The sequence below is a fragment of the Hyalella azteca genome, unplaced genomic scaffold (genome assembly GCF_000764305.2).
Source record: "Hyalella azteca isolate HAZT.00-mixed unplaced genomic scaffold, Hazt_2.0.2 contig17485, whole genome shotgun sequence".
Taxonomy (NCBI): domain Eukaryota; kingdom Metazoa; phylum Arthropoda; class Malacostraca; order Amphipoda; family Hyalellidae; genus Hyalella; species Hyalella azteca.
In genome coordinates, this window is record NW_025947267.1 from 25,327 (window position 1) to 41,416 (window position 16,090).

Here is a 16,090-nt window from a genome sequence, read left to right on the forward strand (position 1 = left end):
ATGTCATTTGGTAATCTGCTTTTTGATCTCCAAGCACCTGCAAGAAATTTCGTTTGGCTTATAAAAAAACAATAAGATATATGTTAATAAAAATTATGCTCTGGTCTTCAATCAAACCTGTATAAATGAAGAACTTCTGCCTAACTACACAAATATTTATTTGTGCATAATTTTATAAATTTTAAATATTGATATTCCATAACTACATCAATGTTTTTATCCTGGTTTTCATGTTTTATTTTATTTTCAGAGATGTCTTGTTTTCAAGTATGCCCGTTGTAGACAGCGAATGTCAAACAGAGGATCTGCCTTTGTTGGACATTAGGTATTCATATAATCATCCTCCAGACAAGTTATCATCAAGCACCAAGTCTTCATATTGGCTTTTCCCAAGAGTTCCTCACATTTTACACACACCTAAAGCAGCTTTTATGTCAAAAAGAGTTAAAAAATGTCTTCTCCTGTTAATATCTCTTATTGTTTTTGGCTTACTAGGCATGCTTTATGCTGGTCACTATTTTTCTTCAACTGCATCAAATACAAGGTGAGTAACAAAAATATTATGAAAATTTGGTGTCACATAAGTTGAGAACAACCTCTATTGAATTGTGTTTTTCATAGTTTTTGGCAGTATTTGTGCTGGAATAATGAACTACGGTACTACTGTACATTAGTTCAGTAGACCCCTTTAACATGAAACTAATAAAGGGCATAAATTGTGCTTTTGAGAATTGTAAAAATAATTTATTCAAGTTGTGTTGCATATTAATAAAAACTTATTTTGTCTGATATTCATGGACCACTCTAAATGAAATGGGATTGAGCTTCCAAGTTTTATCTAGGTATTTATATATTTTTCATTGCTGAATTAGAATTATTCCTGTAAGGTTGTATTTTTTATTAACTCATTAAGTAGAATTACAGTGCTCTAAACTGTATGCTTATACATACATATATATATCATGACATTTGATCAATCTTAAACCATTGCTCAAACCTTATTTTTAGTTGTGACTTAGTCTTAAAATTCTGTTGAAAGTTATAGAGTATTAATGCAATGTGTCTGTATTTATGTGTTGCTGATCTTTGGCAGGGTTGGACCACTAAAAAATAGTCTTGTTGCATTGGACAATTTGCTGCTAAGTTTAGATCAGCCAGGCAAGCCTCTGAGTGACTCACACAGGTGAGCAACTTCATATTTGTTTACTTGCCTAGCTAAGTCTATGATCCTTTGCCGTAGATAAAACTCATGACCAATAGATGTTAGGTAAACCAGCTATGCAATGTTTAATTAATATTGAATGGCTCCTCTTTTGTGTAAGGTGTTGTTCTTATTTGTAGCTTTATCACTAATGAGCGATTCTGTCACAGGTCAGACAGCAATCCATCATATGAAGATGTGGTGTCGAAAGACTTCCAGTTTGACATCAGTGGACATGACGTGATGGTCTTCCTGCACATACAAAAGACTGGAGGCACTTCATTTGGCAAACATTTGGTCAGAGATCTCGACATACAGCGAAGCTGTCAGTGTCACAGGTGTGTTATTCTTCTTCTCATTTACCCTATGTTTAAAATAAATTTCTATTATCTTTTAATATTTCTTGTGACATTTAAGATGATGTATGAAGCAAGCATATAAATTCTCTCAAAGAACTCTATAATTTACAGACACAAAGTACTACTAATATTTTTTTGAAGCATGAAAAAGTTCCTTAACTTGAGCTTGCCATTGAACAGCAAAATCAGGAAGCGTTGCACGTGCCTCTTGTGACATTTAAGATGATATATAAATAAAATGTATAAAAAAATTTTTAAAGACCACGTTTTTCATGTGGACTCAAAAGTAGAAAATAATTTTTCGGCAACTACTGATCTCTGTTTGCTTTCATTCTCTTGGTCTTTTGTATTTCAGTTAAAATATTTTACAACATCTAAAACGAAAAACGTATTGAATTCAAAATTGAAATTAAGGCATGCCTAAATGAAGATGCGCCCCACGTTTTTCATTTTAGATGTAAAATATTTTAACTGAAATACAAAGGACCAAGAGAATGAAAGCAAACAGAGATCAGTAGCTGCCGAAAAATTATTTTCTACTTTTGAGTCCACATGAAAAACGTGGTCTTTAAAATTTTTTTTTATACATTTTATTTTCTACTTTTTAGTTTTTTAAGTATTTTATTTTCTCATTTTTAGTCCGTTGCTACACACGAAACACGTTGTTGCGAGCCAATTTACTTGACTTGATGTAGGTATCGATGATACGAAGCGTATCATCGATATACGCAGTCTAAACACGAATATCCTCTCGAGGATGACGTGCATTAAAGGTTCCCAACCCCTGCTTGTGAGTTATTTTAGAGTTTATAACTAGTGCACAAAGGTCAACCATCCTACATAATATTCATTTCATTTCAGTTGGCCACGCAAATGCACAAAAGAAAATTCTTTTCAAAGTTCTGAAGAAAATAGTATTCGAGGGGATACATTGTTGTTCCCGTATTTATCTGGGTGCGTGGCTGTAAAAAGAAAGGTTCGGTAAAAATACGCCTGGAAACGTGCAACAAATTATTGATTATTGTATTGTTATCGGGAGCTGAGCTTCCCTAAAAGTTTCAGAGCGCTAGCTAATGGGAAAGTTGGTGAAATATCGATTGCAAGATTTGATCATCACAGACACGAAAGCGAGCTAAGAAAAACGTGGTAATAATAAATAAAATACTTAAAAAAAACTTTTTAAAAACCACGTTTTTCTTGTAGACTGAAAAGTAGAAAATAAATTATGACTCGCCCCAAAGAACGTGTGTCGGGCAGATTTATGATTAAAGCGAAAAGCACACAACACACGAATTTTGGAAATTTGATGGTGAACGTACAGCCCGACCCACGTTTTTTGGGCCGAGCCATAATTTATTTTCTACTTTTCAGTCTACAAGAAAAACGTGGTTTTTAAAAAGTTTTTTTTTAAGTATTTTATTTTCTCCTTTTTAGTCCGTTAGTATTTCAGTTGGCCACGCAAATGCACGTAAGAAAATTCTTTTCGAAGTTCTGTAGAAAATTGTATTCGAGGGGATACATTGTTGTTCCCGTATTTATCTTTACAATACATCCCGTATTTATTGCGTTTCATTGAATAAATACGTCTGGAAACGTGCAACAAATTATTGATTATTGTATTGTCATCGGGAGCTGAGCTTCCCTAAAAGTTCCAGAGCGCTAGCTAGCGGGAAAGTTGGTGAAATATCGATTGCAAGATTTGATCATCACAGACAGACAGACAGATACGAAAGCGAGCTAAGAAAAACGTGGTAAAAAGCATATAAATTCTCTAAGAAAAACTTTAATTTACAGACATGAAGTAGTACTAATATATTTTTTTAAGCATGAAAAAGTGCTTTAAGCTGTGTTTTACATTGAGCAGCAAAATCCGGAAGCGTTGCACATGCCTGCGTCCTGGTCCGCACTCGGACGAGACGTGGCTGTTCTCGCGGTACAGCACGGGCTGGCAGTGTGGCCTGCACGCTGACTGGACTGAGCTGATGGCCTGTGTTGATGACACCATGAACAACATGGAGGCCTCCAACATCAGGCGCAAGTCAGTAGCTATTAACATGTACCATTTTGATTCATAATGTGAAAGTATATAACACTGACTGTACTTGCTGATGATACTGACAGTACTTGTTGATGACACCATGAACTACATGGAGGCCTCCAACATCAGGCGCAAGTCAGTAGCTATTAACATGTACCATTCCGATTCATAATGTGAAAAATATAACTCACTGCAGTGAGTGACAGAGAGCGCATTTTCTCGTCGACGAAAACGTGAAGTCACGGACGGACGGACAGACGAACGGACATGACGAGCACAATAGTGCATTTTTTCCATAAATTAGAAAATGCGCTGAAAATAGTCATTTCTTTCGAATTGTAGTTAAATTGTTCAACTCAATGTAATTCTTGATTTCTCGTTTTTTTTACCATTAATGATTTAAGCATACGCATTTAATAGCATAACAAGTTTTCCTGTACCACAGGTAAACTGCTGAAATTAAATTGTTCTTAGTCGACTGTTGTGTATTTTGTGCGTTGAAAACTTGAATACGTTGCATATACAATCTTTGAATCGTCTATTACTATACAGTATGTTTCTTGTATGTGTTAGTGTGGATAATATTTTGCAACTAATTCACGTCTCACTTTAGCAATCAGGACGGAAATCAAGGAAGCTTATGATTGGAATGATATTAATGGGATTTGCTTCTTTTTAACACATATCTTATGAAAAGTTATCTTAATGATCTATGGTCGTAGGTTTTCTTATTGTGTGGAAGTTGACTTCCCCGCCTCCGTTATCACGCTATTCCAATATACCATTATCATTTCTCGCGCGTTATAGGTATATATATTTGTTATTGCAGGTATTTCTACATCACGTTCTTGCAGGTATTTCTACATCACGTTCTTGCAGGTATTTCTACATCACGTTCTTGCAGGTATTTCTACATCACGTTCTTGCAGGTATTTCTACATCACGTTCTTGCAGGTATTTCTACATCACGTTCTTGCAGGTATTTCTACATCACGTTCTCGCAGGTATTTCTACATCACGTTCTTGCAGGTATTTCTACATGACGTTCTTGCAGGTATTTCTACATCACGTTCTCGCAGGTATTTCTACATCACGTTCTTGCAGGTATTTCTACATCACGTTCCTACGCGACCCCGTTCACCGTTTTCTGAGCGAGTATCGTCACGTCAAGCGCGGTGCCACCTGGAAGAACGCTCGTCTTGCCTGCGGTGGCAGAGAGGCAACTAAGGTTTGTGGCAACAGAAAAAAAATATAACTCAGTACTCACTGCAGTGAGTGACAGAGAGCGCATTTTCTCGTCCACGAAAACTTGAGGTCACGGACGGCCGGACGGACAGACGGACAGACACACGGACAGGGCGAGCACAATAATGCATTTTTTCCATAAATGAGAAAATGCGCTAAAAACGAAGAATTTTCAGTTGCTCCCCTCCTAAGAAAAACGAAGAAATTTCAGTTGCCCAACCGATGGTTTTGTAGAGTTAAATGACATTTTGTGTCCTGAGTTATATTAATGTTCAGATAAAGAGTTGTTTGGATATATTCCCTTTTTGTGCCGTTATGTCATCCATGCTTGCCGTGCAATAAATATGTGATTGTGATACACGTTGGAGAGTTCACTGATAATGAAGATTTGTGACAACTAAAGTAATTTTACAATAACACACATCTGTATAAGAGATTTCACATATTTGGTTTCCTTAAAGATCCAGAGATTTCTTTTCTCCCTCACTCGCGCGTCTCTGACTCCCTCACTCACGCGTCTCTGACTACCTCACTCGCACGTCTCTGACTCCCTCACTCGCGCGTCTCTGACTCCCTCACTCGCGCGTCTCTGACTCCCTCACTCGCGCGTCTCTNACTACTAACAAGTGCAGACATAAATGTAGCTTAAGTGCTGACATAAATGTAGCTCAAGTGCAGACATTTAGGTAGCTCATGTACGGATAAAGGCATTCTAGTGAAGGCATTAATATCCTCCAACTACTAACAAGTGCAGACATAAATGTAGCTTAAGTGCTGACATAAATGTAGCTCAAGTGCAGACATTTAGGTAGCTCATGTACGGATAAAGGCATTCTAGTGAAGGCATTAATATCCTCCAACTACTAACAAGTGCAGACATAAATGTAGCTTAAGTGCTGACATAAATGTAGCTCAAGTGCAGACATTTAGGTAGCTCATGTACGGATAAAGGCATTCTAGTGAAGGCATTAATATCCTCCAACTACTAACAAGTGCAGACATAAATGTAGCTTAAGTGCTGACATAAATGTAGCTCAAGTGCAGACATTTAGGTAGCTCATGTACGGATAAAGGCATTCTAGTGAAGGCATTAATATCCTCCAACTACTAACAAGTGCAGACATAAATGTAGCTTAAGTGCTGACATAAATGTAGCTCAAGTGCAGACATTTAGGTAGCTCATGTACGGATAAAGGCATTCTAGTGAAGGCATTAATATCCTCCAACTACTAACAAGTGCAGACATAAATGTAGCTTAAGTGCTGACATAAATGTAGCTCAAGTGCAGACATAAATGCGACCCAAGTGCAGACGTAAATATAGCTCTACCGGTAGTGCAGACATTCTAATGAAGACATTAAAATCGTTTACCTACTGACATAAATATAGTTTAAGTGCAGACATAAATGTAGCCCAAGATATAAATTTATCCCATTTGCAGACATAAATATAATTCTAGTACAGACGTAAATATAGCTCAAATGCAGGCATATTTGCTGCTTAGAAACTCCCTCTCAAATCATATAGGTATGGTAGAGCGTAAACTTCACCTGGTCATTTATTGTGCCTAGAATGCGGGTAGCATGTTTGTATAGTAGCAATCATGTTTGAAACTTGAGCTTCGATATTTTATTTGTTTAAATCACCTGCAAAGTGGAATTGGTATGCGCTGTGTACCTTTTATATACACATTATTTGCATTGCTCCTTTCATCGCAGCTTTAGCGTGTTCACCATTTGGTACTCTCCGCTCATTTTTGGTGATGAAAACAATTTCAATGTTGAAATTATCGGAGTCTGTTGACGATTCTGAAACGCTAATTAACTTCGTGTTAAGTATACGAATTACTACCGTCAATGACGCACGAGTTGCCACTCACTTGATACTGCACTTAACTCGCTGCCCGTCAATAAAAACATATCATACTGACCGGAAGCACGATTTGAAGAGATTGATTATCACATGAAAACTATGAAGCGGGTTCGGTCGCGCTTGAAAAATGTGGTTCAGTTTTGTTAATAAAATAGATAATTTTTACGGGAGGTTGGCAACATCTGTGGGGTGGCGACTTGTGTGACATTCACGTTTGTGCAACGTTTTTTTTCATTTTTATGTTCTAAACACTCGTAGAGAACGGAGAAATGGAAGAGACGTATTATGAAGATACTTGAAATGAAGTTTGCTATAAAAAATTTCGGGGCATGCGGTAAAGCATATGACCGGGGTTGATAGAGAACATCTATGTCAAACACTGGTAAAATTGTTATGAGTGGAAAATATGCAAGGCTCGTGAGAAGTATTTATGTGAATACTATAGAGGAAAATATAGACTTTGGTAAGGGGAGACGTTCTGGGTGAGGAGCAGAAGGGGCGTACGTGAAGGATGCATCCTTCTTCCGCTTCTCTTCAACCTCGACACAGAAGAGACTCCTAGGAGAGGAGAATGGATGTTGGTGTGCGTGTGGGCGGCGAAATGTTAAAAATGCTTCTGCATGCTGATGATGCTGTGATTATGAGTGAAAATATCGTAGAACTACAAAGTATGCTGGACTGTGTGACTGAGTATGGGAGGGATTTCAATGTGCGATTCAGTGCAGTGAAGAGCCAAGTACTTGTGAATGGAGCGGTTAAGGGTATGAGCAGAGTGTGGATGCTGGGAGGGAATGAGATTGTTGGGACAAATGAGTATTAGTACTTATGGATGTGTCTGGACCACGAAGAATGTCTGAGAAGAAAGGACGCGAATTTAAGTAGAATAGAATAGAAGTGTCAGCGTTGAAGAAATAGGCCCAAGGCGAATCAATGGTTGGGTATATTTGGAAGTGCAGCAAAAGTGAGAGCGAGTAACTATGAAGTATTGCGGGAAGTGTGGAAGAGTGTGGCAGTGCTTAGTATTATGTATGGATTGGATGTGATAGCATATAGTGATGGTGAGCTGGATAAATTGGAATAGGTACAAAATAGAGTGGCGAGATTGGCACTAGGAGCCCCCAGGCGGACTGCGGTAGAGGCCCTGAGAGGGGACATGGGATGGAGTACATTTAAGGAAAGAAGAATGAGAGCAGTTTTGAGGTATAAAGTGAGACTGGAGCGAATAGACGATGAAGGTTGGGCACGAAAGATGCATATGTGGAACATAAGGGTGAGCAAATGGGCACGTAATTTCGTGCATATGTACGTAAGTGTGGGATGCATGAAGCATGGGTGCGCCAGGGACCCGCTGGGCCAAAGGACGAATGGGTGGTGACAGTACGGGGTGCGATTGGGATAGAGTGGGATGAAAAAGAGGAATAAATAAACAAGTGAAAGACTATGGGCTGAAGGTGTGGAAGCAAGGAATGGAGGGAAATAACACTCTTGAAACTGTATCGGATTAAAGCGATGCCAAAATGTGAATGCGTGTATGATGGTAATAGAGGTGAGGACCTTTTGTTTTGTGTGAGAGCAGAGGTGCTAGGTGTGAATGGCCGTACATACAGCGATACAGGTGGAATGAGAGAAGGGAAGATAAATGTTTAATGTGTGATGGGGATGAGAAGGAAAGTGTGTAGCACTTGTTGATGGAATATTGGGCGTATGAGAGATGGCGACAGTCTATGATGGAGGTAATTCTGATTGAAGCAACGAGAGAGCAACTGTGGCTATGTTTGAGAGTGTGAAGAGATATTTGGAAAAGGCGAGAAGCCTGAGGGAGAAAAGGAGGATGATATGAGCGGGGTCTTGACTCTTGAGGAGATAGAAGAGGCAAAGGTGATAATTTTAGATAGAAGAGGCAAAGGTGATAGAAGAGGCAAAGGTGATCTATCAAAGGTGATAGAGGAAGGCAAAGGTGATAATTTTTAGTATGTTGACTTGTATTACTGAATGTTTTAGTTTTGTAGGATTTTAGTGAATATTTATTAATTGAACTTTTTAAACTGCCTAATGCTGCGAAACTAATAATTTTTACGATAGTAAAAGATTTTTTATGCAGCGTGAATTAGCTGCAGTGAATTAGCTGCAAACGGCAAAAGGGTGATGAGTCGCGAATTTTGCAGCGTGAATGACCGATCTGAGGGCAGGGGATAGGAAGGCTTGGAAGACTATAATTGACTTGAGGTTAGTTGGCAGGTCAGAAAAATGGTTCTGGCGGGTCAGCGAACCAATAATGGTCGTGGAACTACCTGTCCCCTTTGTGCCCTGAAAAACTGACTCATCACCCTTCCCTTACCTAGTTGCTACTACCAGGCTGGGCTATTACAACAACAACAACTACTAAACTATTGCACACTTGACAGACCTGCTGCTGGTGGGCTGCTACAACAAGTCCGTGATGTCTCCAGCCAAGCGAGACGACCTTATGCTCCTCAGCGCCAAGAGGAACCTTAACCTCATGGCCTTCTTCGGCCTTACCGAGGAGCAGGAGAAAAGCCAGTACCTTTTCGAGGAGGTCTTCAACTTGCGGTATGGTGCTCCTGTGCCTACTTCATTTGGCTGTGAATAGCTTTAATTTTTTATTTGGCTCTAATTGCTAGAGAATTTATTCTTCAGCTGAAATATTGAAGTATTCCTTAAAAATTACTTCTTATAGCCTATTTCATCCAGTCATCCAGTCGTTGTCCAGTCATGTCATCCAGTCGTTGTATTCTGCCTAGTTTGTCCAAATTTCCCTTCACATTTTACAATGCTATTCTCAGATTTTGATGTTCATCAAAATCGAAGCTTCGTAGGTCATCAGGATATGGTACGGAAGTTTAGTTGATAGTTTCTAACGGAATTAGTGTTTTTCTGGCAGTTCATGGCAAACCGCGTTATCTCTTACGAATAGTTCTATTAATACCGTGACCACGCGATCATTACGTTATTCCTTAGTTGCTGAAGAATAATCAAGTATCTAGTTGGATAATAACTAGAGACGACATCTGACCCTTTGCCCAAACCTGTCTCATGATAAAAACACGTAGCTAGTTCTCACTCTACTTCATGTACGTTCTGCCACTGCTTTGTAGTGTGCCTAATGCTATGTGATTGTTAAAACATCTCTATGTAAGTGTCACGAGCGATGAACTATTTGGTCTAGTTAAATTAAAGCTACTTTATGCAATTGACTCTGGTGATTATTAACAGCATAATTGTAAATTTTATTTCGACAAATACAAATGTTTATTTCTAATTTGATTAACGCAAATGTAAGATATGATTCACATCAAAGAAGTGGACAAATTATGGAAGAACAAAAACCGTTTCCGCTGAATGTAAACACACGCAAATTTGTTGGTACTCCGCTCATTTCTGTCAATTAACATGTACGTAACTTGTGGCTGTGATGCCACTTTACCACCATTATCAAAAAACGATTTCGTATGTCACGCGTGTGATGGAAGGTTTGAAGTTTTTCCGCCCCTATATCTTGTCCATCTATCAAGTTTTCAGCACCTTCTTTCTTTGCTGCACTTCTGGTAATCAAGATTTCAACATCTTGCTTTCTTACTACAATTCTGGTGAAGTAATTTGGGGCCTTGCTAGGAAGTTCCGGAGGGAATTTTAGACATTGCTTCAGTTTTGTTTGATGTTGACGTTGCATGTGCAGCTTCAGCATCCGCTTCGAGCAGTACAACAAGACGCTGGCAGACATGTCCCTGACGCATCTACCACCAGCGACCATCAGCCGCATCAAGAGCCTCAACCACCTGGACATGCAGCTCTACGACTACGCTAGGCAGCTCCTGCGACTGCGCTTCGAGAAGCTCTCGGCACAGGACAAGGAATTCAACAAGCACTTCTCGGGCATGGGGCACGCAGACTTCTCATGGGATGCCATCGAGAACGCCGCGTGAATGCCTGCAGTCTCCCCTGACTACCTACACATTCATTCGTTTATTGATGAGAACAGTCGCGTAAAAATTGAGAATGTGGGAAAGTGCCGAGGTGTTTACACGAAAATGTCTTTGATTGCCGGCAGGGATTATGCAGTTCATATAATTTTAAATGACGTGCTTTACAAAAATATTTACTTGCAAGTATTATCCGGAGTTATGGCATGATATGTTGTTTTTTTTAGCAGCTTGACTAGTTCAAATTATCCTTACATCTTTAATTTATCTTTATTCTTTACATATGTCCACGCAACCAATACCTACGCAATAACATACGGTTGTTTGTTGCAAAAAACTGCAGTTTTGTGTTCCGTTTAAGGTGTACACGTTCCTACTGGAGGAATATATGTTGCAGAGTATACGTTTGTAAAATTAGCTATAAAGTAATGTTTTCTTGTTTAAGAATGTAATTAGGCATTTGAAGCTTCATTGGTATATATGGCAGCAGTATTACTGCACAGGCAGCCTTGCGGCTGTTCCCCCGTACCTAACCTCCATCAAAACTGTCGCTGACAACTGCAACTGCAGATTGGATTATAGTTGCATCACCCTATTATAATTTCTTCCTGTAGGTGTGTTTATTTATTTAAGCTGCTTCATGCGTTTGTAACGGTTATCGTATGTGTTCTGATCCCTGCCAAACATCTGAAATTGTTCTTGGTTTTGCAGCTCTTTTAGGTCTTTGCGGATGGTTACTTAGATGAATGCTTCCTATTTTTGTATAGATTCCAGTATAGGAACCTATTTCAATTTCTACTCATATTTTTTCGTGTTGTAATGCTCAGTTGACAATAGATTTCCATTGAGATTTTATTCAGAGTTTTACTCGTTTTTTTATAAGAGATGGAATTTATAAATCGATTTCTTGCTCCACGTGGGCTTGAGTGGGCTTGTGTGCTCCAATGACGAAGGTGAGTGTCGAGCTGATCACTCAGAAGAATGAGTGAATATTTGTCCAAATATCAATGCCCTTTTTGTCCTCTAGAGGGCCATGCTGACCTAATTTGTACAGGCAAACGTGCGTATCGTTATTTTTCTTGATTCAGTTAACACAGACCTAAAGCCAGCCATATTTGTATCTCATTGTACGGACATGTTTAATAGGTATTGTTTAAAGGACGAACTTTCTTGTTGCAATAACAATACGTGGCATCATACGTTCACGGTTCGAGGGATGGGCAAATATGACAAACCTGTAGTAATGAAGTTGGTGTCGTGAATTGAATAATAACTAATTTTGTAAAATACAAAGATGCATGGTAATTGACGAGGTATTTATAACAAGCTTTATGTGCTTGCACCATGAGTGTTTTCTTTCAACTGAGGACAAGATGAAATGTTGGTGTAAATCTGATCTCAGCACCAGCAGAAATTGTCATCGATTGTTTCCTCAGTGAGCTTTTTCTTGCGTTGGTGCTCTACTTAGTATGGTGCCATAGTATACATAGTATAGTATACAAGTTTATTTAAGGGCCAGTCTGGCTATCCTGGAATGACCGATTACTCTTTCATGATACGAAGCTTCTTGAAGATGTTGGGCTTCTATTTTTTAATGTAGATTTCTGTTATTCATTAATTTTAAATCTTTGAGTACTTATAGTCTATTTTACATTTTTAATTTGTAAATTCCAGGTAAATGGCTCATCGGGGATTTAATATTTGTCATGTTTTGCTTGTTGCAAGAGTGCTGGGTGAACGAGAGCCTGCTGCATCTAAACCTTATTGCTAGCAAGGCTCAAACCTCCCGAATTTAGCTGTACTGATTTGTCCCATATTGGGAATGGAGCTGCTACGTTCAATTTTGCAAAACATGCTGGCTGTAAAATTTTTGCTACAAATTGATGAAAAGATTCACAACTCTCCTATCTTTATTTAACTTTTTTGTTTTACATTTATATTTTAGCATAAGCATAATTGTTAATCCATTAAACTGATAAATGATTAGCCTGAGAGCTGACTATACTGAATGACATTATTGGAACTCTAGGAGGACATAATGTTACTGCTTGACTGTCTCGTGACTGTGCTGTAACTGCTCCTTCATAAACTGTAACTTCATGTAACTACTACTGGATAACTTCAGTTGCATCGCGTCTTTTCTCTCCTAGCCAAAAATTGATCGTCAGTTTGCACAAATGCACAAATTAAATACTCCTAGCGCTCCTAATAACATTCCTGTGAGCCTTTTTTTGTTCTCTAAAAATGGTTTCACCGTGTTTACTTTGCAACTCTGCAGAACAAAATTATTGATACAACTTATATCCACGTATAATTAATTGATGGTGAGACTATACTGGGCTGCATCTACGTTGCTTCTTAGCGCCTATAATCTTGAGTGCATTCGGCAATTGAGAAGAGGCCTTGAATATAAAAAAAAACAAACTACTAGCAATACTCGTGAATAAACTTTTCGTTCATTAATTCAGCGTACTCATGTGCTTGACAATGAATAATTCTGAATACGAAGTATTTACTCCGGCGGTTGCCTGTCATATCATTATAAATTAACTGTCGGTAATAATGATCTGTGTCATTTGGCTGCTAGTCTATAACAATGTAATATCACGACTGTCTGCTGTGCCTGCACCACAATTCTATTGACTTTGCTTGTGTCGTATGGCTGCCTCAAGAGCATCGTTCTCGTGTTGAGTGTCGGTGTTTGAATGTGTTTTCCTCGAGTGTTCATTCAGTGTTCACAATTATGTAAGGTTATCAAGAGCTTCGAGCGTGAAGGTATTGCAACGGTTGTCTGTATGCGTAAGTAAATTTCTTGAAAGCTTGTGGTTGTAGTCGAGACACGTAATAAGCGTTGTCGTACCTGCGGCCGCGTCTCGCGAATGATTGACGAGCATTTGATGTTCTAGTGCGTAGTCTCTGATCCAATGTGTGTTATGGGCGGCCATAACCTTTCCGTTCGAATATAATCTTCTCAACATTTACTCATGTTATTTGCATAAAGGGCCCTGTTTCAAATTACATACTCAATAAAGGGAAGAGTGTTATTAAAAATAGCCTTAAATTTGTATTGCAGGCAGTAAAATCTTCTATGATTCATCCTTGTAATGTGCGGGGTACTAACCAATATTAAGATGTTGTCTCTTCCTTTAAGGGAATATTTGAATGTTTTTTAGTTCATTAGTTGTGTAGGGCGCAGGAGGGCCTACGCCCTTGCTTCTCCTCCTCTCAGTTGGCGTCACCTGAGAGCGTCCAGTGCCGAGGTCTTCCATTGCGTGTGCTGTTGTGTGAGCAGCTCGACTGCTTCTTTTTTGTCTGGGGTCATTCTTCTAACTTCAAATTAAGGTATGAATTATGTCACATAAATTATTTAGGATGGAAGCAATAATACTCGTCATTTGTTAAGTAGCGCACAGTTTCCCTGCAAGGAACTCCCTCAAAACGAATGTTTACTTCGTTATTGAAATGAAGCCAGATTCTCTCTTCTGATTCTTTTACTTCTACAGGCTTCTGTTAACTTCGTTCTGCTGCATTAGTTGAAATAATGTTCGTTATTGAATATGGTACGGATGATAATATCGGGAAGTCGTTATTTGCTAGAATATTTGCTCAGTTTGCTATTAAATTAACTAGACTTTAGATTTTTGTGCAGCACATTTCGTACGCAATGGCAATTCTATTTGGTGATCAAGCATTATACGGCATTTACTGTCCGTTTCTTGCAGGCGTAAATTTCCGTCTTTCCCTGCGAAAATTATCCGTAAAATTGTTATTTACATTATCTAGAGGAACATCATAACATTAATTTGTTGTAAGTTAATGTGTACCATTTAGGTCAACTTTGAAGGTCTCAAGATTGCTTGGTGTAGAACATTTGTAGAACATTTCATCAGAATGGTTGATAGTCAATAATTCTAGGGACCTTAATCAACTCTGGTGGCTTGGCTTATGATGGATGTACTTTATTTATGAAATATATAATCATTCACCCAATATATAGTATATCCCATGCATATATACTCCAAATCCATGTATGGAGTACAAAGGATATGTTGGCTGGTTATATGTAGTCTACTAGCTTATGATGGATGTTCCTAACGTGCAATTCATTGATTAGAAAACTTGATTGGAATGAACTCAGCCTTTAAGAACTTTTAATGCAGAGCATAATAAACTTTTATTGCCTAAGGCCTTGATTGGCTAAAGTCTTGATTGAGAGCTTGCTGGACCAACGATTTAAACAATAATGATTCAAATAAAAATAACTGCTCATTTGCAATGAAAGCTTCCATTCCCATCTCGAACTTGGCGCAAATTTTGCTCAGTTCAATCAATAAACTTGTATTTAACATAGTTTTACTATCAATGTTATCTCATTTAATGTGTGCGGTGACCAGCAAACTAAGCTGTTCATCAGTTATAATTAACGATCACATATCTCCGCTGACAGTCTCCAGTAGTACGAAGTTTTTCAGTGGTTACTCCAACTGAAAATTCTATTAAATTATTACAAATTATTTACGATGTGATTTGATGTCTTGTATTTGATGTCCGGTGTAAAATTGTACATCAAGTCTGGATGGCGTTCAGGGTAAAGCTATGCAATTGCTCTGTGAAATTATTTATTTTTGTTTAGTTCAATTATCAAGCAGTTGACTTGAGGTGAAGGTTGGCTGTTCGTATGCATGCTTTGAACTATTTTTTGTTTTGATTTATATTTTTTACTTTCTTGTGTGCCTGCTCCAAATGGTTTACATTATCGTAATTTTTTTGGCGTTCGCTGCAGTTATGAATAATTGTAGTGCTGTTCATTACGTGGCTTCTTCTAAATGATGACACACGTTGAGTCATGGTAGTTCGGTGCTGTTATTGGTGCTTCTTTGTTTATTTTCTCAGAATATTTATTTTCACAGCATTTCCGATACGCTGTGCGTGAACCGCTTGCGTATTTCGCTTTAGTGTATTGTGATTTTTTCCTCGACCGGTATCTCGTACCTGCGTTCTATTTGTTTATCCGTGAAGCTTTTTATTGATTCTACATTCATTTTGTGTTGTTGAATAAAAAAAATTACCTTTGCCTTTATCCTCATCGTTGGGGTATTCCTCACAGAGTTTATTAAGGAAACTGTAGCGTTTCTGCCTTAATTTTATGAGCAATTTACGATTACCTATCATTTATATTTTATGTGTTCTCTTTATCATTAAGTCCTATTTAACGCTCCAAGCCAAAATTGCAGCTTTTGAAACATTTTATCCTGAACGATGTTCGAGAATCTATCATGTCTGAATGATACATGATGAATATCAGTCAATCATCGGACTGCGCGATTGCCTCCTATCCAGCGACCGGAGTCGCGAGGTCGAAACCTGTTGCATTCATTCGTGATTTTCGCATAATATGTGTAGCGTTATTTTTGATTGGAAAACGTTTTATCAT

General features: G+C 38.3%; 1 protein-coding gene across 1 annotated transcript; it reads left to right on the forward strand.

The window, feature by feature from the left end:
* The first annotated feature begins 232 nt into the window (after positions 1 to 232).
* Positions 233 to 16,090, forward strand: LOC108681282 (heparan-sulfate 6-O-sulfotransferase 2-like). Its single transcript, XM_018170303.2, has 8 exons — positions 233 to 544; positions 1,094 to 1,183; positions 1,372 to 1,539; positions 3,425 to 3,598; positions 4,703 to 4,826; positions 8,507 to 8,672; positions 9,115 to 9,286; positions 10,413 to 16,090. The coding sequence occupies exons 1-8, from the start codon at positions 270 to 272 to the stop codon at positions 10,657 to 10,659; spliced, it is 1,416 nt and encodes a 471-aa protein (XP_018025792.1). The 5' UTR covers positions 233 to 269; the 3' UTR covers positions 10,660 to 16,090.

Coding starts and splice junctions, on each gene's coding strand:
- LOC108681282 (XM_018170303.2), top strand. CDS start 270: ATGCCCGTTGTAGACAGCGAATGTCAAACAGAGGATCTGCCTTTGTTG. Junction 1,540..3,424: donor CGAAGCTGTCAGTGTCACAG/GTGTGTTATTCT, acceptor TACATTGAGCAG/CAAAATCCGGAAGCGTTGCA. Junction 9,287..10,412: donor GAGGAGGTCTTCAACTTGCG/GTATGGTGCTCC, acceptor TTGCATGTGCAG/CTTCAGCATCCGCTTCGAGC.